The sequence below is a fragment of the Battus philenor genome, unplaced genomic scaffold (genome assembly GCF_028537555.1).
Source record: "Battus philenor isolate CCGP_79_NKW_IND1 unplaced genomic scaffold, ilBatPhil1.0.hap1 SCAF_16, whole genome shotgun sequence".
Classification (NCBI taxonomy): Eukaryota; Metazoa; Arthropoda; class Insecta; order Lepidoptera; family Papilionidae; genus Battus; species Battus philenor.
The window spans coordinates 1957517-1983120 of NW_027181678.1; the positions used below are offsets into that span (position 1 = coordinate 1957517).

Sequence of the window (25604 nt, forward strand, 5' to 3'; positions counted from 1 at the left end):
ATTGGTTGTCATACGGGGATTCCCCTAGTTGTAGACCAAGTTTGCCGATGAAAATCTTTATCTAAAGCGTCAAGGTATAATCGGGTAACTTCTTGTGACTGTTAAGTAAAAATTTCTATCTACCCACATAAAGTAAGAGGGTGGGTAGATAGACATTTGCATAATAAGCTTAAGTTTTTTCTTTATAGGGTTGAAATAAAATAATATGTCATATACGTATTCTATTTATTAATACAAAATGCTTCGATATAAATAGAACGTTTTATCTTACGTACAATACTCGCAATTCACTCACAACAATCGAAAAAACAAGATTTCATTTCAACATTAACATTAGGTAGTTTACTTTATAAATAGCAATACTTAGAAATACTCGATTGACTACGACAGACATACATGTAAGTACAAAGCCAGAAGTCTATATTCTGTCTGTATAAAGCCAGAAGTCTACAATCTGGCTGTACATAGCCAGAAGTCTACAATCTGTCTGTACATAGCCAGAAGTCTACAATCTGGCTGTACATAGCCAGAAGTCTACAATCTGACTGTACATAACCAGAAGTCTACAATCTGACTGTACAAAGCCAGAAGTCTACAATCTGGCTTGAAAGTTCTCGTAGTCGCATCGTTTTAAACATTTCCATACAAAAATCAGAACAGTCTTATCAATCAGAAACAGTATGATAAATATACTTTACATTTATCAACTAAGTTATAAGATAAACCTTTCGATATCTGTAGATTAGAGATATATCAATTATATATACTTTCGTCGACATAGGAATGTTTATATATCTTTATTTTTTTCATTAATTTTTAATCTAACGAAAATTAAAGCTCTAATATAAAAACCGAAATTAGACCATGAATATCACTGAAGTTGAAACATACTTCAATCAACGAGATATTTTAACCTTTTTTTTTAATTTATCATTGAGCATTCAACACATAGAGCCTATGATGAAAATTTAATTTTTTTTATTCGAATTGTCAAATTCAATAAATCAACATTATACGTTATAAAATGCTTTAAAATTTGTAGCCAAAGTCAAAAGAAACCAAATAAAATGTGGCAGTACGGATTCAGTTCGAATTTATCAATGTGTAATAAAAATAGATTATAAAAATAATATCAAATAAAATAGTTCAGGGACCAAAAAGGTTTCTTTGAGAGCTACAACAGATAAAAACGAAGGCAATAACAACCCTCGATCTCGATTCACGCCGGTGTTAGAAATTTTTTTGAAAAAATTTAAACGTAGTCAATGTTCCGGGGTTGCCAGAAGCAGGCGTAGCACGATCTGCCAGCGGCGTTTTGGCCGCTGGATGGCAACACTCAGACCGATTTGGCCTTGGCTCTGGCATGGTTCTGACTCACGAGCATTACGCCCATGTTCATGCCAACGTTGCCCCATTTCAGCGACTCGCTTATCTGAAACAACAAAGATTCTTTATGTAAAGAATTGCATTTTTAACACAAGTGGTTAGGTTATAAATAAAAATTTAATTGTAAACAAACTTCATATGAAAGCAAAAAACAGCGATATTCTTTATTATACAAGTTATGATACATTTAAATAGTTTCACAATAATATACTAAAAAGTATATTTATATTAAATTACATTAATATCTCCCGCTCGAATAATAAAAAAAAAAAAAAATTTGGACAAGCATTTTGGTTTGTCACTCGTTCAAGTTATGAATCCTTTTTTATTGTGTTTATTAAATTACTTCAAAATTGCTTATTGCTAGAATATTTGTAATAAAAGGATTTAATTGGATACTAAACTATTGCCGCGACTTCGCCCGCATAGAATTAAAAAGAAATAGTTTATTTTTTGTTAAAGATTTTTTTTTAAATAAAAGTAACCAAAGTTACTCCTTATTATATTAGCTTTCTGCCAGTCAAAGTCTATTTATTTTATTTTAAGTAAATTTTTTAAGATTAGTCAAAAATAGCGATAAAAATTTGAAGTAAATGTAATTTTGAGTATATGTGTTCTGTATATATTGATAGGCACATAGTAAAAGAACGATTATTTTAATGTAACAAACAGACACACAATCTCTATTTTAAAACGAAATTTACGGTTTTTAGTCTTATGTAAGATAAGCTTATTTAACTAAAAAATATCCTAATATACCAAACTTTCTGTCGCTACAAACTTTCATCACCAAAGACAGGCTTCCCCCAATCATAAATCAATACTTACACAGTAAACTCTTTTAATGTTAAACGTAATTTAAGATATCGAGATAAACGTATATGTGAGGGCATTTGACTTGCTACACCTTTGCTTTTATACAACGAAAATAAAATGTTCGTTTGACATTTTCAATATACATATATGTATAATGTACATGCTAAGAATAATGTGTCTTAATTTGTATAGACCTTGACTTTAAGAGATTGCTGATCTGGTCACCGATTACGTTAAAACCGAACGCATTTTATTACGAAAAAATGTACGCATTTTTTAATAATCCTTGTGTTCGTGAATTTATTTCAATTTCATATAATTATATATTATTAATCGGATATATTTGACTACATTTTAATAAAATCTATTATATATTTTAGTCACATATAATTACTATTTCGGTAACTTTTTAAAAAATATATTTAACAGAGTAAGTGGCAGTTAAAAGGCTTGAGAAATGTAATAATATCATTATTATCTTAACATACCGGGTAATTTTTATACACTTTATCGCACGACTACCACTGCATGTGCAGAAGTGGCTAAATATTGGCCTTTTTCCGTCCGTTATATGATATTACTTTCCTCTAGCATTCCTCTGCATACTAATTTCCTTTCATGCATCGTCTTTATTCACCTCGTTCCTCAAATATCACGGTTGTAAGTAATTATCGCATTTTTTTTTGTTTTTAGCTTTTTTAATACCATTGTATGAGTGTGGCATATTTTATGTATGTATCACGTGTTAATTATTATGGTACCGTTGCGGGGTTCAATTAACCTAATTTATCTGTTAACCTTGCGCCGGGGTCAAGCGACCGTTTTAAATATTTTTAAATAGAAAACGTTTCTCAGAATAATGAAGATAAGAAAATGTTTATTAATAATATTGGTGCAAAGTTCGCGGGGAATATTTTCGTTGTTATCGCGCTAATATACTGAAAAAAGTATAAACTTTATTGAATTATATATTTAGTTTTTTTTTCTTTTCAATTTTTGGCGCATATTTCTATACTTATCGTGCTTAAAGAATTCTCAATCTATGGTACATAATAGACCGCTTTTTTTAGTTATAAAATACCTCGTTAAAAAAAATATTTATTAATAAACACTTATTGAGAATTAATATTACCACTCTCTATTATATATATGACATAAATATAAACGCCATTTTAAATCTATAGATAAAATAAATGTGTTGCGTAACGTTCACTATTCTAATTTCAAATTCAAAATTCGTGACGTCATGTTGATTCATACATTGTCAATAGAAACATTAGGTAACTCCACGGAGCCTAGTGTCAACGACACAAAATTTATTTTCACTTCTATTATTTATAGATTTAAATATTCGGAACAGTATATAAGTTTTTAAATCTCATTAAAAATTATTTAGTTTCATGACAAACGCATGTCAAAGTCAATCTGAATAAATAATATACCAAGGATTCTTTTTGTACTGTTAAAACCATATGTATAAATATAAAGTTTTATTTGCAATTACAATACTCGATATCTAGAATCGTCTGTATTAATAAATTCTTTTGATTATCTACGAAATATTAAAATATTTTTATTCTGACAGTTTATTATCTGTGGTTAATGGCATGTTTAAACGACAATGATTTGTTTTATCGAAAAAAAAAATTAAAAGAGTGTCATACGTGGTCAGATTTCTTGGATAGAGAAACTGTTTTTTATTGCTTTGGGTACATACAGCTATCATTTGTGGCATAGATTTTAAAATTACGTGTAAATAAGGTATATTATATTTAACTATATTATTAATAATAGAGCAGGTAACATAGCAACAAGTGACATAGAACACATAAGAGGCCACATTCAACCTGTGAACATTTTGGGGGTACATCGACAATCTGTTTAAATGAAAATCCTCACCGGTATATGTAAAGGTAGTCGGCAGATTGTGTCCATAGCGCCACTACAACCATCAAAAGATGATGATCATAGGTGTTTTCGACGTCGTTAAGCTGATCTGTAACAAAATTTCTACGTTGTGCGATCTCTTTTTTTGTTCTCTACTCTCTTCAGTCCAACCGTCGTCCCATGCAATTGCGTGCTGTTATGGTTATCCCACGGTGATGATGTTACCTGGTCCGATGCTCCCCTTGTTCTCAGTTCATGAGGAAGCCCCAATATCGTACAATAGCAGAAACAATCACAAAAAGCTTCGGAAAAGTAAGCTAATTCGAATCATTCAACCAAACTGTCGTTACATATATTTTCTGTTACTATTCATAGTTGATTTCATTTATTTCAATATTGTAAATATAATTATAATCATGTAAGTACAGTTTGATCATTTACATGCGGAAATTTTAATGTGATATGTAACGCAAAAACCGAAAAAAAAAACAAAAACAATTTAAAAATAGAATCAAAAAACGTGCAATGGTGAAATGATTTGGAACATTCTAAAATTTTAAATTATTTTTTTTAATGATTGTAAGGTTGCCAGTATTACCTGTCTCATGCGAGCCTCTTGCGGCGTCTCCCCGTAGCGGCACCAGTGGACAAAATGTAGCGTATTATGCCAGTTCCTCTCGAATCTTGATTTAGTGGCCATGTCAAGCTGCAATCAGTAGAAGCTCCTTAGTAGCTGTTCCACTGTCACTTTTTCCAAAAAACGAAAGCCCCGTTGAGGCTATCTGAAATGAAAGGTTTCCAATTCTAGCGTGACCTACACAGGGAAGGCGAAAGAAATGCGACAGATCTATATGGATAATAAAAATGACGAAGAAACGTGACTATGAAATTTAAATAAAGAATTTTCTAGAGATATTTATGATGATTAGAATATTAAAATATTCTAGAGATTAGTGCACGGATTCATAAATAATCGATTTAAGAATTTCTAAACAATTACGTGAGGTAATACGCATTTGCATAATGGAGGTCGTTCATTAAATCGGTTACACGCTAAACAATTTGCAAACGAAATAGAATGCGCACGGAAAAAAAAGAGAAATGTTTATCAAACAATGTTGGTTCAATAGTTCGTACATTTCAATCCTAAAACCATTATTAAAACAGGTTACGACTTGTTTAATTTTGGAACATTATCTGTGATTCGTTTAAATTTAAAACGAATAAAAGCAACGCTTTTTGAATGAGGAATAAAAATTTATAATCTCTTTTTGAAATTAGAATTGGAAACTTTTACGCGATGATTACCTTTGCTCGTATGTCTTTCTCGCTGTTTGGCGTCTCCTGTTTATCATCCACGTTGTTGATGCGTATCACGGAGTCTTTCTTCCAGAATGCACTCAGGGTCGTTCTGATCACACGTTTTCGAACACCTTTCTGCTGGACTGTGTACACGTCTATCTGTTCCGGGTTCTTTGTTTTTTCTGCAGACAATTACAAATTAAATCAACTTACCTCAAAATTACAATTTACGCAAATTAAATTGTATAAACACACCCATATGTAAATTCGAGAAAATATTATAGAAATGAAAAATATCTTATAATAACAATGTATTAAATAAAGTTATAAAAGCTGTCTGTGTGAACTATCAATGAGGACTCGAATGTTTAAAAAATATTTTGAAATAATTGTAGTTAAAAAGTATTTGAACCAAAGTCCGGGGCAAGCCGGTTAGTAATCGTTAAGGCATTTACTGCATTCGTTTATTAAAAGGCGCGAACGAGCACGCCCGATGAATAAAATTACAAACTCGGTACGTTAAATGACCGCACGGCGTACCGTACGCCGGGCGCTCAGTGTCGCCTCGACGCCATCGCGATACGGTACGCCATCGCCCTCTCACGATAAATTAGGACAACCCAAGGTTATTTCGGAATAAAAAAACAACGTACCTTTACCCTTCTTCCACATGGCGATCGCGTACATGTGATAGTCCGGCGACAGACTCGAGTCTGGAGGCAACGGATCCTCGGCTCGCACCTCCAACACGAATCCACTCTCAAGCACAGCGCAGAGTATGTTCTGCTCATCATGCTTAAACCACTTCGTCTCCCGGAGTTTATGTATTGCCACCGATGAACCGAAGCGCGGCTTCTTCGGCGCGAAAAGTGCCTGGGCCTGACTACCGAAGCGAGACAGCAGTCCCTTCACCGTCGGTTGCGGCGCCAGACTCTTTTCTGGTGGCTTGATCTGCTGGAAGCTCCGGCAGGTCACGAACCTCGCTTCCATTGAACTCTGCTCTCTTATAGACGCGAAACAATCCCACCGAATACACTGAGGCGAAGGTTTTGACGGCGACGAAGCGTCGGTACTCTCACTGTAGAAATCGTTAGAACACTTTCACAATTTGTGTCGCGTGGCTTGGCTGTCGCGGCGACGTCGAGCTATACTGCGGCACTGGTACATTAATGGCGCGCGCGTGGCGCCCGACTGTTTTATACGGACGTGGGGCGCGGAGGGACGCAGGGGGCGTGCTACAGCTCACGTCTGACCTTATTAGTGGTGTACGATAGTGTATATATCGATATTATTTAATATAATTTAACGTATTATGTTGAAACGTGGTTCAGAACAAGCTCCTTCGGCGTTAGAGTCCCTAACCTTAAAAAATCGTGAATGTTATAGAAACAAATACAGCAACGTCATAATGAGATTGACAAAAATAATTTTACTATTGGTTTTCCTATATTTATTGTTTATTTTGTTGAGTATTTTTTCTTTATTATTAAATTGATATAATGAATGCACAATGTGCTGATTATAAGGTTGCAATTGTATTTATCGGGGAAAAAAATAGTTAAAGTAAAAACACATTATTCTTTTTCTAACGGAGGGTGTCACTATAATTTGGTTCATATGATTGTTTTGATATATTTTTTATTACAGTTCGCGATTTAAATTTTATGGCAATCCGTACACTTCTTAAAGATTATATGTCTTCATTGCTAACAAACGTTAGAATGAGATGTCAGAAATCAATGAAATCAGCGCTGGGAACGCATTATGGAATATGGTTCATAAAATCTCCCTCTCTCATAAGAAGGTTCCAACTGAGGAAACATTAGTAGGAAATATGCATAATAATAAATTCTAGAGAATATCATGGTTATTGAAATTTTGGGCATTTCACAATTTATTATGAACATCGCGCATTTGACAATTAACACGTTGCAAATTCATGTTGTCGAACAGTTTCTGCAATCGATATATACCGGATAGGTTAATTTCTTAAGTTATAAAATAAATAACTTACGTAATTACCGTTATAAAATCGATAAATTAAGTGATCACTCTGAAATATGTTACATTGATTTGTTTTACTATAGGAATGCAACAGGCCAATTACAAGTAATGCAGTCTGTCGAGACAGCCAGGTTATGTATGATATAAATACTATATGTGCCAATACATATGCGAATTTAATTACATAAATAATTTTAAATTTTAATACATATAGTCACAAAAAATAACAAAAATTGGTACTAATCATTAAAATACACAAACATGGAAACATTTCCTAATTGTTTCGTTAAGAGTGACATCTGTGTATATTTGTGTGTGTGTGTGTGTGTGTGTGTGCAAAAGGACCTATTCAGCACAGCACCACGAACGAGTTGCGACGCGCTGGTCTTTACACAGGCCTGTGGTGTTCAGTGCGCAGGTCGTATTGGTTTGTTAGCACTAGTTTTATATTTTGCGACGGCTAATTGTGTTGCCTTTTATAAAAGTCCAGTAACAAAAATATTTACACAAAAGTAAAAGAATACTAGATATTTGTTTACAAAGGTTCAGTTATACATTCAAGAAGGTCTTGATTTAACAATAATAGATAAAAAAAAATTAGAGTTACATGTAAAATGATCATCTCAGTAAAAATCGATAAAACCAACAATCGATATTTGGACAGCGCTACGAAATGCACCGAATCTGACCTCTCTCGCCACACCTCCTCACATTCCCCCCCTCGCCTTCCTACCCGCGCACACCGCCCGTGCATCGCTGGCGCCAACCGGTCCGGGTTTATCTTTTTAATTTTGTTACAAAAAATTCTTTATTAATGTTAATTACGATTTCGATGGTTTATACTGTATTATTTCTTTCTAGAAATCATTAGTGCTATTATTTTAAACAAAACATTTGTGTACTCGGTCCCTTCTACCATACATTTGTCCCCCCTTTGCCGTCATATAACTTCGCGTCTCTCTTGTATTGTGTATTTTGATACTTTTTTATTCTTTACTTAGGTGCATATGCACTAAAGATGAAAAATTTGTCAAATTTGAACGTTCTTTTATTCAAGATAAAGATTATTTTAAATTGTAGATATGTTAATGTTGATCAATAAACCGCCACATGGCAGAATAAGTTCATATATTTATTACTTTTATTATTTTCGACACTTCATTATTTTGAAAGTGGAACTCAGATGTTGCTATTATGTTTATTTATGTGTATTATAAGATTAAGTAGGTAGAAAACTTTGATAAATCTCTGGTTCTAAATTTAAGTATTTGTTAAACAAAGGATTCTCTTTATGTATTATATGTGTATGCTTGTGTTACGTTTTGTTTTAATTTATTATATTTTTTAATATCAAAATTACAAATTTAGAGTATCTATCGGTTAAAATTACAAAATATTATAATTATATAGCAAAGAGCTTGCATGTGGCTACTATCACCTTAAAAAATGAAAAAATACGTCATTTACATAGATATTAGGATGCTTTGCAATAAAAGAAGAGTTGGGTTGTTATGGAAAGCACTTTTGTATTGATATAATAAAGAAGAGTGTTTACTTTTCTTAATTTATCTATTGGTGACATTGATTCCGCTTCCATAATTTCTTATCAAAATGTCTATTTAGGATGTATTGCCTTATAATTTCACTAGATTTGACGTCCATTTTATAATGAACGCAAAAAGCATATTACGCAGTAAAAAACATAGATTAAGGAACAGCAAAAAAAATACATTGTTACTCAAATGAACAAAGTATTAATTTATAAATAACTTAAAAAAGTAATTCTCCCCGCTTAAATCAATATAAAACATTAAAAAAATGGTATTATTATTGCAATTAAAAAAAATCAAATTGTCACCCCAATGTTTTCGAGAAAATTCCAAATTTAAAATTATAAGTTCTATATATTTTTTTCCGTGTTCTAAAAGTATTTAATAAAAGGAAGAAATTGTTTAGCGCAAATACATACTGTCTGTCTATTTCCCTTTTCGACAGTTCCACGATTCTGACTCGTACAGTCATGAAGATAAGATTGACTAATCGATAATAAATTGTCTGTAAAAAAATTGTTTATTTTTTTACAGTAGCATTTATTTCCTACCAGCGTAGGAAGTTATGTTGGCGACCTCAAAACATTTCTGTGTAGGCCTTCGGTAGACATACTTTTGTCTTTACTCACAAGCGATGATGCGAGCGATGCCAGTACAGTTGTGTACAAAAGTGTTAACGGTGACAGCGTCTACTGTTACTTAAAACGTGTAATACTGTCTAGTGGTATATCTTTACGGTATCAATGATATGACTTTCTACAAACGCTATGTTTTTTACGATTCTAATAAAAGAATTTTTTTTACGTAAAACGTACGTGCTTGTCAATTAAAATAAAATAAAATATATATATTTTTTTGTTATGGCCCCTAATAGCGATTAGGGGCCTTTCGTACCCCCTATCTTTTGTGGGACGGGACTTTACGGGCAAATTTAATTATTCACATATTTTTTTATTATTTACTTTCTCTTCTTTCATACTTCACATTGTTTTTCGGTCTATTCTTTTATGCCACAATTCTGCTGCCTTTCCCTTTTGCTCTGTATCACCTTTCATTCATTCCTCTTTTCTTTTTACATTTTCATAATTACATTATTTTATATCACATTTTTATTACTTAAATTCTATAATTATTTTATATCACAGTACTGTATATTATTTTGCTCTTATTTTGTCTTCATTATCTATTTATTTGCAATATTTACGTTTTATTTCTTTCTATAGCATTTTTTACGATTTTTCTGCAGAGGGTGATGAATGACTGAAATATATATACTATTGTTGTGTATATGTATCCAATATGGATATTTTTAACAATAGCATTCTCTAGTATTTTTTATTAATCAGTAGTACAGTCGCGTACAAATGTGTTAACGGAAACAAATCCAGTTATTACTTATAATGTGAAGTTATATATTTTTATGCGAGCGTATAAAATGAAATGACTCTACAAAAGCAACATAACGGTTTTTGTTGTGAATAGACGTTTTTTTGTATAATCTGTTCGTACCATCATTTCAGACGAAGACATCTTCCGCTGGACATGGGCCTTCCTCATGGGTTATTTACTCCAAAATCTTAAGGCGTCATAGGGTCATCTGTTCTGCTCGCTATACAATATGAGTCTTCATAATGTGCACATATTAAATAGAGAGAAACTATGCTTAGTTTTATCTAAGGAAATCGTATTTAAAGAAATGTAGTTCTTTACGCTATTGTCTAACAAATGTTAGGATTGAGATATAAAAGTGAACTTTTTACCATTCGGTAGGTTATGAATAATAAATAGGTATGGAATTGGAGCATCTTTTTAAAAAAATTCACGATTATCGTGAAAGTTTGTATAAACAAAACAGGTGTTTGAAATTTTGTATAAAAAAACATGCTCTTGAAAAATTAAAGTATTTTTTTTTAATTGAAGGTAGTTTTTTTACAATTTGTTATAAGGATACCTAGCTACTTTCAATCATTGTGAAATTTATTTCATCATGATAGATCATTAAGTTTAAAAGTTGTGCCGTTTTACTTGCACAGGGGTGCCAGTAGTGAATAAATTTTATTTTTAAAAAAATATATCCATCGTTTGCATATTATGATATAATTAATATATCTGCTTCTGTAAATAGAAATCTGACATCAAAAGTGTTGTTAAACTGTAAACACGTGAACGGCTCGATCAAATCAAGATTATTTTAACTTGGTTAAGAAGGTGTGTTGGAATATAACACATAACAAGGCCGCTTAGCGTGAAGAACAGGTGGTTTCTGGGGGCTGTTCTGGAGTGGAGATCGCAGACCGGCAATCATAGCTTATGACGTCCATAAGTAAGAAAAGGACCAATATATAGCTGCTTCCGCTATGCAGCAGTAGTCGTGCAATAAAGTGCACCGCCCGCCAGCCCGCTTATAAAACACAGAGTGACCTCTTATTGAACAGTGAGCACTTATCGGTGTAACATTACTCCTGAGGATGCCCCGTGGAGGAGTGAAACACGTGTTGAGTGATTAAACGGTGGCAGTTGTGTAATTCGCATTGTTTACCGCATGCGCATTTATCAGCGGGCTGGCGGGCGGTGCACTTTATTGCACGACTACTGCTGCATGGCGGAAGTAACTATATATTGGTCCTTTTCTTACTTAGGATGGACTTCCGCAAAATAACGCCTGATTCCATTAGATAATTATGCCGTCCATCTCCATGGACATATGACCTTATTAAGATTATCAGAAAACGCTGGATGTATGCCGCCTTCATCCGGTTCAGCAAGGGAAGTTCTGTGGATAAAAGAATGATAATGATAATTAATCTAGTATTTTTGTGAGTAATTGATGTTTATTATTAAGATACTCGTACAAATCAATAAAAAGTGTTCACTATAAATTATATTAATTATATTTCTTATTGAACAGCAACCTGCAGATAGATTTGACAGTACAAAGTCTCACATAGCAACTAGTTTATAATATTAATTCCATAAACCTGATTTTACTGACATGGTAAAAAAAATTAAGATATGTAAAAGAGTATTAAAAAATACAGATATATTTATTGACAATCTATCATGAGTGGTACAAGATATGTTTCGTCATAGATATAAGCCTACCCCTAAAACATCTATAGGGAGGTATTCGCCACTCTTGGCAGGCGAGTTGGCGATGTGTAGTTCTATAATACGCAGAGAATTAACTTATCGGAATAATAGTATTTTGAATTTAAATATTGAACATTTAGAATTTGGTGAATATATGGTGACTGTAATTTTTTTTCACGCATAGGTTAGTTAATACTGGCCAGTGCTTGATTTTCACGATATGATTTTTTTTTAAATGTAAGTGTGCTTGGGTACAAATATCGAGAGCCACAAATAATTGTGCCGAATGTGGCACGCGAGCCGCAGGTTGGTAACCCCTGGTATATATATCAGTACATTCTTGTAACAAGAAGGGGCTTGTCGATTTTATATGGAATGCAATTAAGTAGATAAAGAATAGATCGATTCGTTTTAAATCCGGATTATAATCGTCCGAGTAGATAATGGCGCTTGAGTAGTCATAGATTAGAATTCTTCAAAAAGGCTGATTTTGTTTTTAACGTTTCCACTGTTGGAATTAAAACACGAAAAAGATGATCAATCATAATAGATTATTCACTTCGCATCATCATTATTTCAGCTTGCTTGGTTTCGGTTGAAGTTGATGCTGTTAACCCGGAGGCTTCTTGAAAGGGTCCGTGAACTTAAAAATAAAACAGAAGTTGGACAGACGCATTCTTGTTGTACGATGACGTTCGTACGTAGTAAAGAGCTCTACCCGAGTAGAGCTGTGTAGTGTTGATGTTGTGTATGCGGCTTGGGACGGCAGCGTGGACCGCAGGCGAGCCAAGGATGGATCGGGATACAACCTCGGTCCGCCCACGCTGTTCAAGACATTAGTCTCCCACATATATTTCCAATGGAACCGGTTGGAAGCCATGTTTGTTTGTCCACCATAGATATACCATTATGCATACGCAGTATATTTTGATTACATCACAACACGTAATTTTTGGTTTTGAACTTCCTCTCACTTAACATCGGATATTTGATCCTCATTTGATATTTTAAATTTGTTTAGTTTAATGACGCCAGTTGATTGCTAGAAGGTCTCCTTAAACCTACAACGGCGGTCCTGAGCATCAAGAACCGTCTCCCTACAAACCGACGAGGTCATTATATAATATATAATAGAAAAGAATATTATAGTTCACGGACCCTTCTGCTCCGTAAACTCATGTCAGACGAACCTGCTAGTGCTGTCTTAGAGCTAACAGCAGTAACATCTCCGAAACAGTACCGAAAAAAGAATAAGACTCGGAACTAAGTCAAAAAGGGTCAAGCAAGATCCCATGATAGTTATGAATGAAGCAATATAGGTTTAGTAAATAAGAAAAGATTATAAACTAGCTGTAATAGTATAAAAATAAAACTAGAAAATGGAGTCAAAACTCTGATTGTATAACACACAACACAATACAACACAACATACCACAACTGTGGTAGAGAAACGAAGATTAAAGAAGGAATGTGATGCAAGGGAGACAATTTTATGCGAAGAAAGACAGAGATTTTGAAAGGCAGAAGGTGATTGTAATATAAGATATTGTGAAGAATGAAAGAAGAGAATGAAATAAAACTATAAAAAAAAAAATATTCACTTAAGTTGTAACTCCCCTGTCCTACACATGGCAAGCAGCAACAAGAGGTTCCCAAAGTGTAGGCAAATTAAAAAAAAAAATTTCGGCGTGCACGTGCAGTTTTATTTTCTTTCACTGTTGTTATATAATTAAAATATAGCCGAGCATATTGTGGGGGTGTAGCTATCCTCGATTTCTATCGGAAGATCACTTCCGGTATTCACAAAAGCAGTAGATTTAAGAGTCTAGGGCGCAGAAAGCGCTTATCCTAAACCAAGTTAACATAATATATCTTGAGACCTCTCGTTGAAACCTCGGCTTGGGCTTTAACACTATATAAAATATTACTAGAGTGGGAGGCCGTGGCGCGAAGACCTCCGAGAGGGTAACTTAGCTCGAGCTTTCACTCAGTACGGGTCGTATTTTCTTAGGAGACGATGTCGATGTGAAGGTATTGTTTTTTAAAATTGCAGAAAAAAAGTGATAGTTGAATTTCATATAGAAATGAGGACTTTAACTCAATGCGGCATAAACTTGTTCCGTTACTGCGTAAAATATGAAATTGCGTAGAACCTTATCAAGTTTCTACACGGATTGTATCTCCATACATTTTTCCAATTTCGCGCTCTGTTAGGCATTCTGTTTCATATAATCTGGGAATTTGTTGTCTGACTTTGATTTATGGGACAACTTGCAAACAGAACGTTTTTGTTTAAAAATACTGGCATCGTTTTAACCGCAGTTGTTTAATTCGTGATAATCTTAGGAAGCCGTATAATAACCCCTTGTTGTTTATGTCTAGCCTAAATGAAACCTTTGTAGCGTTCACGCATGTTACTGGCCATTAAGGCTATAATACTTTTGTGTAAAATCATTTTTGCGCGTTCGAATTTGAACGCTGATTTGAATTAGGAATATTTAATGGAATCAGGCGTTACCTTGCGGAAGTCCATCCTAAGTAAGAAAAGGACCAATATTTAGCCACTTCCGCACATGCAGTAGTAGTCGTGCAACAAAGTGCACCACCCGCCAGCCCGCTGATAAATGCGTATGCGGCAAACAATGCGAATCACACAACTGCTACCGTCAAATTACTACACAGAGTCACTCTGTGTTTGGCACTAATCGGGGTTACATAACTCCTGAAGGTGCCCCGTGGAGGTGTGAAACACGTGTTGAGTAATTTGGCGGTGGCGGTTGTGAGAGTCGCGTAAATTGTTCATAATAAAAACTGTATATATGTAAATACGCCTTCTTCGCTCATCAACTAAATCTCGTCTTTTTCGCCAACATGTTCGGGAGATAAATCACTTCCATCCACTGTATTTTACACCACGTGTTGATGTAAATATCGAAAGAGGGAAACGTGTTCGGTTGGTAACTCACCTCATTCACATAATTCAACTGCTAATCGCGTATAGATTTTTAAATTTGGGAGTTAAGGAAATTATGTTTAAAACGAGTTAATATAACATTAAAATTTATTACGTAATGGAATGTTACAATCGTCACATCACAACCGTGTTTGAAATTAAAGGAAGTGTCAAATTAAAACAATTATGGCACCAACTTAATAACTAAGTTTTACATTGCCATATTCCAACATTTTCTACAGTGATTATGTCATTATTATATAATATCCTACGGTATATTATACGGAAATTCTTTAGGAATGGTGCGTAAAGATTTTCTGCAACTTTAAGGACGTTGAAACAAGTACGCGGTGTTTAAAACCGTCCCAAAAATTTGAAGCAGGTTGAAATTTTGTTCAAAGCCCGTCTCTGTTTTTCTCCAACATTAAAGCGGCTGATAGACTATCAAATAAGTACGCGTTCTTCAAAATCATAAAGAAATAAATGTAGACGATAGAGAAGATGGGGAGGTTTTACAGAAATTTGAGGACCAGTGTGGAGGTGAGAAGCAAGACAAAGAGACGGATAGAGAAACCTGGGAAAGGCCTATGCTGCAGAGGTCCAAAACGCAATAATAAATAATTAAAGAAGATAATAATAATAATTTTTTGAGTACAAGATACTTATACTCAAAAAAATTAAAGAAATAAAAATGGAATACATAGAAATAAAAATTAATATTAAGAGAGTTTAGTAATAGTAAGAGAATTAATAATTAAGAGAGAGAGCTACAACAAGATGGTCTATATCTCTTTCCCTAAAATAAGATTGGGAAACGACAGGTCCCCAATAACGGAGACAATAAAAAAATTGAAATATTACAAACTAATATAAAGTTATTGATGTAACCATGTTAAGCCAAATTAGCACTAAACTAGATGAAATAAAAGCTCTAATCGCATCCGGATCGCGTCCGTAGTATAAAATCGAGTAAGCGTTTTTTCCAATTTCACGCCTAACTCTACATTATATTAGCCTGTTCTCATATCAAGACGCGTCAGGCCGTGTTATAAACGGTATTATCAAGTTCACCCACTTTCCAGGCTTTCCATTATACCGTTGTCTTTTATGATTTTATGTATTGTAATGAAATGCGTTTTATACGCTGCGACATCTTGGACGCTCAAGAATTCAGAACGAAAACGAATCGCATGGAAAACACTAACAAGTCTATACTCCATAAAGTTAAGATGGATCAGAAACAAAGGTGCTTAAACATTTGCCTGTGAAGGATCTGCAAATTCTTCGTACAAATCGCTTGAAAACCTGATAACTACCTCCAAAAAGTCACTGTCATCAGCTAAGTCGAAGGTAAGAAGTCAAGAAGAGAGGGAGGGAAGGCATACGCTTCGCGAAGAACAGGAACAGATGAACGAACATCGTAAAAGATAGGATCATGAGAACACAAGCTTTGGAGAAACGTCACAGAAGGGGAGAGGAGAGAGGAGGAATAAAAATTAAATTTTGTTTTACGATTAGTCGTGTTTAATAGAAGGTTCAACACTATACCAGTGATGGCGAACTTTTTGAGCTAGTGGTGTCAATTTTTTTTATAAATAAAAAAGATAGAAACGTTCCTGGCGGGTCACACATTATATTGAAAGGTCTAAACTTCCCAATTGGTCAACAGAGTACCTGAAACAATTTAACTGCTTTAGAGACATAGTTTTGATAATGGAATGCATTTGAATCTAAGGTTGTATTTTTCTAGAAAAATATGGAGGTTTTTAAATTTAATGATTACAAAACTGCGCACTAGCAAGTGATGCGATACCCTTACATCAAGTTATAATTTAAAATAAGTAATGTGTCATTAAGTTAATACGAATGTAAATTAAAAATTCAGTTTAGAAATATATTTGGTAGATATAGCTTATCAATAACAACATTAAGGATTTGCACTAATGGAATTCGTATCTAATCTTAATTAAACATTCCTTTAATTGTAATATCAGATAATATCTGTGTACTTTTATTGAAACAAGTATTTTAATAAGGAATAATTCTTGTACTAAACACATCGTAGATATGCCGGGTCTATGAAAGACGAGCGTTGTGTGATCGCTACATGTTTTAATGTGAAGTGTCACAGTTACTTTTAGGATGATTCATCATTATCATCGTTTCAGCTTCAGGATATCCACTACTGGTCATAGGCCTTTCTCGTACATTTTCAATACAATTGGTTGCAAGGCTGTATCTTTAGAAGGCCTTGCGGGCAGATAAATCTGATTTTCTGTTACGCCAACGCAAATGCCCTTCGAGTCTCCTGTGGACTCGAATGTGTCATATGGTCATTTCACGGCGTGTGAACGACAACAAAATCAGTGTTAAAAAGCGAGTGTAGTACCTCACGCATCGGCGACTCCAATCGATCTTTTCCCAACTCTGATGTCTATTCATCTAAAATGTCTTCGGAGGATTAGTTAACACAACACGTAAGACGACGTAACTGATGTAGATTTTTTTAAAAGTTATTAGTTCGCGGATTTTATATCCCCGAGATCTGAATCCTAAGAAGCTGTAAAAGCCAGAACGGCTAACAGCGACCAATCGAACATAGCCAGGATACCTAAAACAATTTAGGAAACATTGGTATAGATCAAGGCTTCTTGAACTTTTGTCTTACACGACCCCATTTATGATTGCGAGTTTCTTGACGACCCTATACAAATATAAAATAAAAATAAATTAATATTTTTTGATGATTTATTTATTAGGTAACAATATACATATACATATGAAAATATATAGTTTTAGAACTCGTTTTGAAACATACAAAAATCTAAAATTAAAAATTGCACAAAAAATTATAAAATTGTATTTATATTAGTTTAAAACCTTCAAGAAATGCGCGTGTCTAGACGCTGCAAGTCCCCTGTATTCCGCCAACTGTAGTGATGTTATAAAATGGTGTATATAAATATTTGACATTAAAATCTCTCGAGCCCAGAATTTTGCTACGCGACCCCATTTGGGGTCGCGACCCATAGTTTAAGAAGCCCTGGTATATATGAATCTAAAATTAATATTTACCATTACTCCATATAAAAACCAAATCACGTTCAATACGTTACATGTTTACTTTAATGCTTAACATTAGTCCGGTACGTGCCGTACTTCTGTTAATACTATTATCGCTCGAATACGAAAATTCCACTGGAATTTATTTACTTATTATCACAAATAGTTTATTTTCGTCTGTATAAAACAACTTTAGGAATATCATGATATTTATTCTCATTTTTACTTACAATAATTAAATAATACAATATGTTCGTAGAAGCAAAGTTTAATTTGATAATATTGATCTTAAATTGTTGTAAGATTGAAGCATATAAATAGAAAAATAGTTAAAAAAACTATACAAAGAGAGCAGTATTTTTTCATAATTGCCTCCGTTATTGGGGACCTCTCGTCTTGTAGTAGAACAGGGTTTGATATTTTTAAAAGATCTATTATTCTTTATATGATCTCTTTCCTCTTCTTTCATTTTACAATTTTTTTATCATTCATTTTCATACTTATTTCCGTTCATTCATCGATTCAGTTCCTTTGCCGCGTTCCTCATTTCACAGATCCGGGTTATATCACATTTTGTGCTATTATACATTCAAAATATACTAATATATTTAAAATTATCACAATTTATCACAGATTCCAGTTTATTTACCTAATATTATTTTGGGTTTTTAATTTTTTCCTAGTTCTTTTAATTAAAGTTTTATTTTTATTTTCTAGTATTTTTTTGGTAAGAAGGGGTGAAGCGTAGATGGCAGTTAACTTAAATCTGTTTTATAGATAGGGTCACTAGTTTTTATTTGATTGGAAGAAAGTTGTGATCATAAATCACCTAGGCAACGCTCCATGGGATGACCCGGCGCAAGCACTAGTTTAGACTACCAGTGTTTATAGTTTGGATTCCAACTGATCCTACATGTACCTGTGAGGGCGGAACCTCTACCATATTAGTTGATATTGACTGAGAATATAACAAAACCGAAGCATTAGCGCCGGGAGGACTAGTGAAAAAAGTTACAACCTTAAGTAAAGCATGGGCCATAACAAAGATCGCAACAATGACGTTAAATATATCGTTCCATCAAGGTTTTATCTTATAGTTGTTATACAAACAAATAATAACAGCATATGTGGTCTAAATCCAACGGTATCACATCAATGTTTACCCAACGCACATTCGCCGTCTAACTCTTCAGTTGTGCAATTGTTAATAGCCACGTCACATTGAAACACGTGAACCAAGTTCACTTTAAACACGTCCAACGATTGTTTCAAATCGTTAACAAATGTTCTTTTGTATTTGTAATTCGTTTTGCGTATAGCCTTTGATGAAATTCTATTTTTACTACTGCATTTGGTACTCGAGTAACGGAATTTCTCAATCAGATGAAATTAGGATGTAGGAGATTATTAAGTAACCGCAATAACTTAGCTGATTGGCAAATTGAAATGGCAGTTTGTAGATCATAGCGTCTATAACAGATGGCAATGAAAGCTTCAAGCAGCGTAGGATATCCACCATTAACATGAGCAGATAACCTTGTGAAGGTAGTTACAAAACCCAAAAGTCAGGTTACTTCCAATTCGTCTTAATAAAAATTATAGGATCCTTTATAGACGAAACATTTTACCTCTGTTTTGCCTGATGTTCATCTATGATGAGGTCTGCGATGGTACATGCTTGCCTAGAATAAACCTATTCACTCTTGTCTTGAAGATTCCTTAGTTATTATTGTCTGGAAATCACGTCGGTAAGTTGTTCCACTCTTATGATATTTGCACTATGAAAGTATTAGCAAAACGCTTAGTGCGGTTGGAAGGAATTTCAACATGTCGAAAGTCGTGAATGCGTCCATCTTTTTGTCCGATGAAAAGAAATAGGGGAAAAATTGTAATTCCGACATACTCTCCAAAATGCAGTTTGTTGAATACCGATAAACTGACAATTTTTTAATGATACTCCAAGCTATGAAGCTTAGCGCTAACCAAAGTATCTTTACCAATCGGCCTATTGTCTAGTCTCTGTATGGAGCCTATAGGATGAAGCTTAGCGCTAACCAAAGTATCTTTACCGATCAACCTATTGTCTAGTCTCTGTATGGAGCCCATAGGATGAAGTTTAGCGCTAACCGAGTATCTTTACCGATCAACCTATTGTGTAGTCTCTGTATGGAGCCCATAGAATGAAGCTTAGCGCTAACCAAAGTATCTTTATCAATCAACCTATTGTCCATATGTACCGGTAAAAAGCTGAAATGATTACAAGTATCGATGGCTACTAAGGATTCACACTTATACATTAAATCCATGAAACAGCAAAAATTTCGGAAGAAAGTATGTCAATGTCAACTTACGAACTAATTCTTCTCTATGATGACAGACTAAAGTCTGAATTATATGTGCATTTACAAAGAATGGTCTCGCAAAAACGTAACAATTCATTGTCGAGCTGCTATGCTTTGTTTTATAAACTTTAGTAGCATCACACGGGAATTTATTGTGAGAGGGAAAATAGTTGACTTTCTAAAAGTTACAAATCTGTCAAAACATAAAAAAAGGGTTTACTAATTCGTATTTATTCACATTGGTAAGTTTTAAATATTTTTATTTATTGACAATGTGTTGCTTCAATTTTTACTTTAGTAAACTTTACTCTAAGAGAGTCTTTCGACTTCATATGCAAAAGTACTGTAGAAATAAACTAACCCTGCTCTTACAAAAGGGCTACCAGACGTCATATTTTAACGTTTATATTGTCCACTATTCGGCACTTACAGTGATAACTCAGTCAATTGGCGGTGAATTGCAGCAATTTTGTACCGTGCCGTAATAAAAGGGGACGTGTTGTGTGGATGGGATGGGGTTATAGGATGTTATTTCTTTTATGATTGGACGGTGTATATTTTTCTATCATGGCCAATACTGTTTGCCTATTGGCATTCATAGCATGTTTTTCAAGGCCTCCTTTTATGGTTACTTCTCGTTTTCTTTGTCATGTGTGTGTCGGGGATGTTACAACTCAGATAAAGTATTTTTTTTTGCATTATTTCACTTTCTCATTTTATCCACGCAATCTCAATCTTTCTTCACATTCAAATCGTCTTCTGTACATCACCTTTCTTCTCTCATCTTCGTTCCGAGACCACAGCTTGCTACATTATTATATTTTGTTACTGTGACTCGTCACATTCATGCTATAATACGTTGAAAGTATCAAAAATCTTGATTCTATCCTATTAATAATTCGTCGTTCAGGCCATAAATTCCCACTATAAGGCAAAGGTCTCCTCAAATATATCTATGGGGGATATACCGTAATCGCAACTCTAGGCAGGCGAGTTGGCGATCGCAGTGTGATATTATTTTACCGAGAGGACATTGTTACCCAACCTCTGGAAACTTGTTGATAATGTACTAAGTGTGAACTGTGTAAGACGGTATTGCAGTAATCGAACCTATGATCGCAAGTATGATTCCTCTACCGCTGGGCTATACCACTAGTCAGTCACTATCGCACGTTACTAATTATCAATATGTTATCTATAACCATCGCTATGTGAATTAGACTACGATTTGTCATATCATTCTAACTTTGCATGTTTGCGTAATCAATTCAATTATAGTAATTGTGTTATTGAAGAATAGTAAGTCTTCAGTTCGTTTAATAAAATACACGAATCTTTAAAGTAATTTAACTGTTTACCTGTTTACCTTAATTAAAATGACATCCTAACGATTGTTGTTAAAGTCATTGAAATTCTTTATTATGAAGCTATAAGAGCAAACAAAATAACTGATGATGATATGGTTGACCACAATAGGTTTACTTTACTAAGGAATAATAAACAAGATTTTTGAATGCTGAGTAATTAAAGACAATATTGGAAATGAAAAAAATCTTTAATCCTTTATGTTCTATTTGACCTCTGTCTCGTTTAATATTCAGCATAGACGAGGTCTACGATGGTATATCTTGGCTAGATACCTATTAACTCATGTTTTGAAGACTTAAAAGTTATAGTTGGCTAGAAACAATGACGCCGGTAGGTTCTTTGCACTAGAAGTTAAAACCTTTTTACAAGAAATTGTATTAATTTGTCTATTATCATTATTTTGATGACAATATTTAAGTGTCTCAATCTAGATAGTTTGTCTCTATTTTTATATAATAATTCAAATTTAGGCACATAAATGGTATATAATCAAAAATAAACTTCTAAATCCATTAATTCTAGGTACCATAATACAATTGTATTACTTGTACATCAGAACTATCAACTTTTATTTTACGATACAGACAGTAAGTGGAAATAGCGGCGAGGAAAATCCTTGATAGCTATCAGTTGATCTGATTACGTTGATCTCGGTTAAGTCGAGGACCCTAGGAAAATTACCGCTCGTAACTGCCGTCATGAAGCGGCACCGGAGAGCGGCCATCCATCACGCCAGATAAAACTGTCACAATAATTGTAGATAAGGATTCGTGAATTGCTCCAGCTTCGCAATGCTTCCTTAAATGGAGTTGTTTTTTATTATTGATGATATATCGATTAGTAAAAGATCTGCTTACCGCTTAGTCAGATTATTTCGTGGTAACAATGAATTGTTTTCGTTAGTAATATTTATTTTTGGAATCCGGGCGTCTAGATCTAGGTCAATCCAGTCAAGCTGATAAGTGAACCGTTGGTCAGTAAAACTACTAGTAATATCGGAAACAGGGCTAAGCCAAGACTAACAATATCAGTTTATTTGTAAATACTTCTTATCGTCTACTATGCTTTCCAATTTACATCATCATTGCTCTAGTCTGCTGCCTTATATTTCCAATATTTTCTGTTGGAGTGTCCATCATCTTTCGTCTTGCGACGACCTTAACAAGTTCGTCTATCCATACTACGTTGATCTTGCCGGTCTGTTGTCTTGACCTCAACATCTTAAAACCTCTATAGCCATCTGCTTTATGTTCCCGTGCCACTTAAATTTGCTAATCTGTTTGATTATGTGCGTTTTCTAGTCTGTAATCATATATATTTTCATCATCGGCTAACACTGTTTGCTCAATGCTAAAAATTCTGCTTCACTTGACTTACCATAGATCTCTTACTAAGACGATTGTTTATCTAAATGTAACGTCATTTTCTTTAGTACTAAGAAGTGCTTTGACTATATAATTTTCTAAATTCACAATACGTATTTGCCAAAGATCTAAAGAAAAACGTTGGCATATCTCTGAACCAAAAATTGAAATGTTAATTTATAAACTCCCACTGGTCTATCACGACAAAGATGAAATTAGTCAATACTGACAAACGCTAAAGATATACATCGATATTTCTAGGAAACGATAGTTAAAATGTTATTCCACAAACTCACACTAGTCTATGTTAGAGGAAGCTTATATCCCAACAGTGAAAATATCACATAAACTAATAAAATAACAAAGCATGATGATGGCATTGACACTGTATACAACACGTGCGAATTTATGCATTGCACGTGGCTTGCAGAGCACGATTGCAATCGCCATGCCGAACCATAAACGCGTTATCGTGGACATCATTAATATTGATGGAACGATATTTAGTACTTATACTACAAGCTAACTACTTTCTGATTTAGATTTTCTTATGTATGAAGCTAAAAATTTGGTAGATAAAAAAACAGATGGCAAAGAATAATATATAATAATCCGAATTTTGGTAACACTTTTTCTATATCATCATAACGTAACCTTCCAGAACAGAATAAGGCTTTTGGGCTTATTAAGATCTGTTTTTATCAGAAGAGTTTTGATATCTCCATCATCGCACCACCCTTGACAGACGGGTTGACGGTATCAGTGTGGTGTTATGGTAAGCAAACGTTGCTGTTGCCCATCTTCTGGAAACTTGTTTCTAGGCAGTGGCAATCCTATATAATTAATGCACAAAGTGTGAATTATGTAAGACTGTATCCCGGGGATGGAACCCGCGATGTACAAGTCTCAGTATTCATCCGCTAGTTACTACTGCTGTTTTCAACATCGTCTTTCTAAAATTCTATGTTAAAATTGTGCAATTTCGAGTTTAAAACGTTTGATATAACTTTGTCGAACAAAATAGCTCCAGTTTTTCCATGGTTGGAACTTCAATCGCTAAATTTCTGCCGTCAATCACCACAAAAGAATGGACTACTGATGCTCAAATTACTTATGTCAGATTTTGTTTCATCGCACACAAACAACACACAACAAACAAGTGCAATGCAACAAAATCAGGTACCACACAACACATAAAATGATGCGTTTTCGGGGGTGGCAGACCGCTCCTGCCTCCGCGAGCATCGAAGGCGATCCGAGGTAGGAACAGTATCACCTACCTTCGATCGCCGAGTGGTCCTCGCTGCTCTTCAAGCTGCACACATGAATGTGAGCAACACTAAACCCCGACTTGTGTAGAACTACTACCTTTGTGCGATCGTCTCAGTGCAAACTGGAATAGAACCTTTTCCTTCCGTGATCTAATTACTGACGAAGCTGTGAAAGCCCTCTGGGCTGACAGCATCAACATATTCCAAAACTGCGTCATTGAGATTCTGTTAGACTTCTATTAAAAGCAGACGATTTCGTAAATTCTAATAAAAATGAAATGAAAGTGGATTTATGTGTTGGTTAAGCATTATTTTGGGTGTGAACTTGACTGAACCTAAGAAAAGACTTGATAAATACCTTTAGTTATTCCATTTCATTTCATCTTTCTTAAGAATTGAATCTTACATATTTCGTTCGTTTACAGATTTGAATTCCATTACCGTTCTATCGTTTTGTCATTACATTTTATTTGATTTACTTCAAGGAGAATTGCTATTAACTCGATTGTGTATCGACAATTCTTTACTAAATTCAATTGTATTCTAATTTATTTCCGAATGAAATTTCTATAATCTATTCCCTTTCCAATGACGTCATTGTATTTACTGACGTATTATTTAAAGATTATCAGGATCTGTCATTAATGGAACCATAATGCGCTTGTTTCGCTGATGATATCACCTTGCATTATCAATTTGTGATATAAAGTGATAAGATTATAATTGAATGTAAAGGAAAATTCTAAGACATAAAATTTTAGTTACTTTTCTCTGTATTCGCCGCAATGATTTGAGATATTGTCTTATTCGATAAATTATTTACTTTACTGGATTTCTGTTTTTGAAATTGGAACATGATACGTATTGTTCCATGTCTAAAGGGTGTTTCGGACTTCGCTGCAAGATCAATATAGAAATGAAGAGATGCGCAGGAGAACCAATATCAGGTGAACTTAATTCTTACTTTATGTCGGTACGTAGCTGGAATTGCCGGTCTGAAGTCCCAGCGGGGCACATCATCCAACAGGCGGATGTTGAGGCTGAAAGGTTTTTGAGTAGCGACCACGTGCCAGTAGACACTCCACCAGGGGACGACCAATTATTGTGTCTATCTTTTGGGGAGTCCTGTCTTGCAATGAGCCTCTATCAGCTGACATGACAATCATGATGATGATAAGGGTGATCGAATAGGACATAACATTTACTAC

General features: G+C 34.2%; 2 protein-coding genes across 4 annotated transcripts in view; one reads left to right on the forward strand and one right to left on the reverse strand.

Moving 5' to 3' along the window:
• Nucleotides 1-25604, forward strand: part of Prp16 (ATP-dependent RNA helicase l(1)G0007) — a 140800-nt gene that overhangs the window by 15307 nt on the left and 99889 nt on the right. The gene's annotated exons all lie outside the window — the stretch shown is intronic.
• l(1)G0469 (lethal (1) G0469) lies at nucleotides 248-6544 on the reverse strand. 3 transcript variants are annotated; one of them, XR_011106723.1, is made up of 5 exons: nucleotides 6045-6544; nucleotides 5398-5573; nucleotides 4688-4795; nucleotides 4102-4198; nucleotides 1347-1432 (listed from the first exon to the last, which is right to left on the reverse strand). XR_011106723.1 is itself a non-coding variant. In XM_068762240.1 (4 exons), exons 1-4 carry the CDS (start codon nucleotides 6379-6381, stop codon nucleotides 1337-1339), a joined length of 717 nt encoding a protein of 238 aa, XP_068618341.1. In that variant the 5' UTR covers nucleotides 6382-6544; the 3' UTR covers nucleotides 248-1336. The 3 variants fall into 3 exon arrangements, 2 of the variants coding, with proteins under 2 accessions (XP_068618341.1, XP_068618343.1); XM_068762240.1 differs by lacking the exon at nucleotides 4102-4198 and having other exon boundaries at nucleotides 248-1432; XM_068762242.1 differs by lacking the exons at nucleotides 1347-1432; nucleotides 4102-4198 and having other exon boundaries at nucleotides 4703-4871.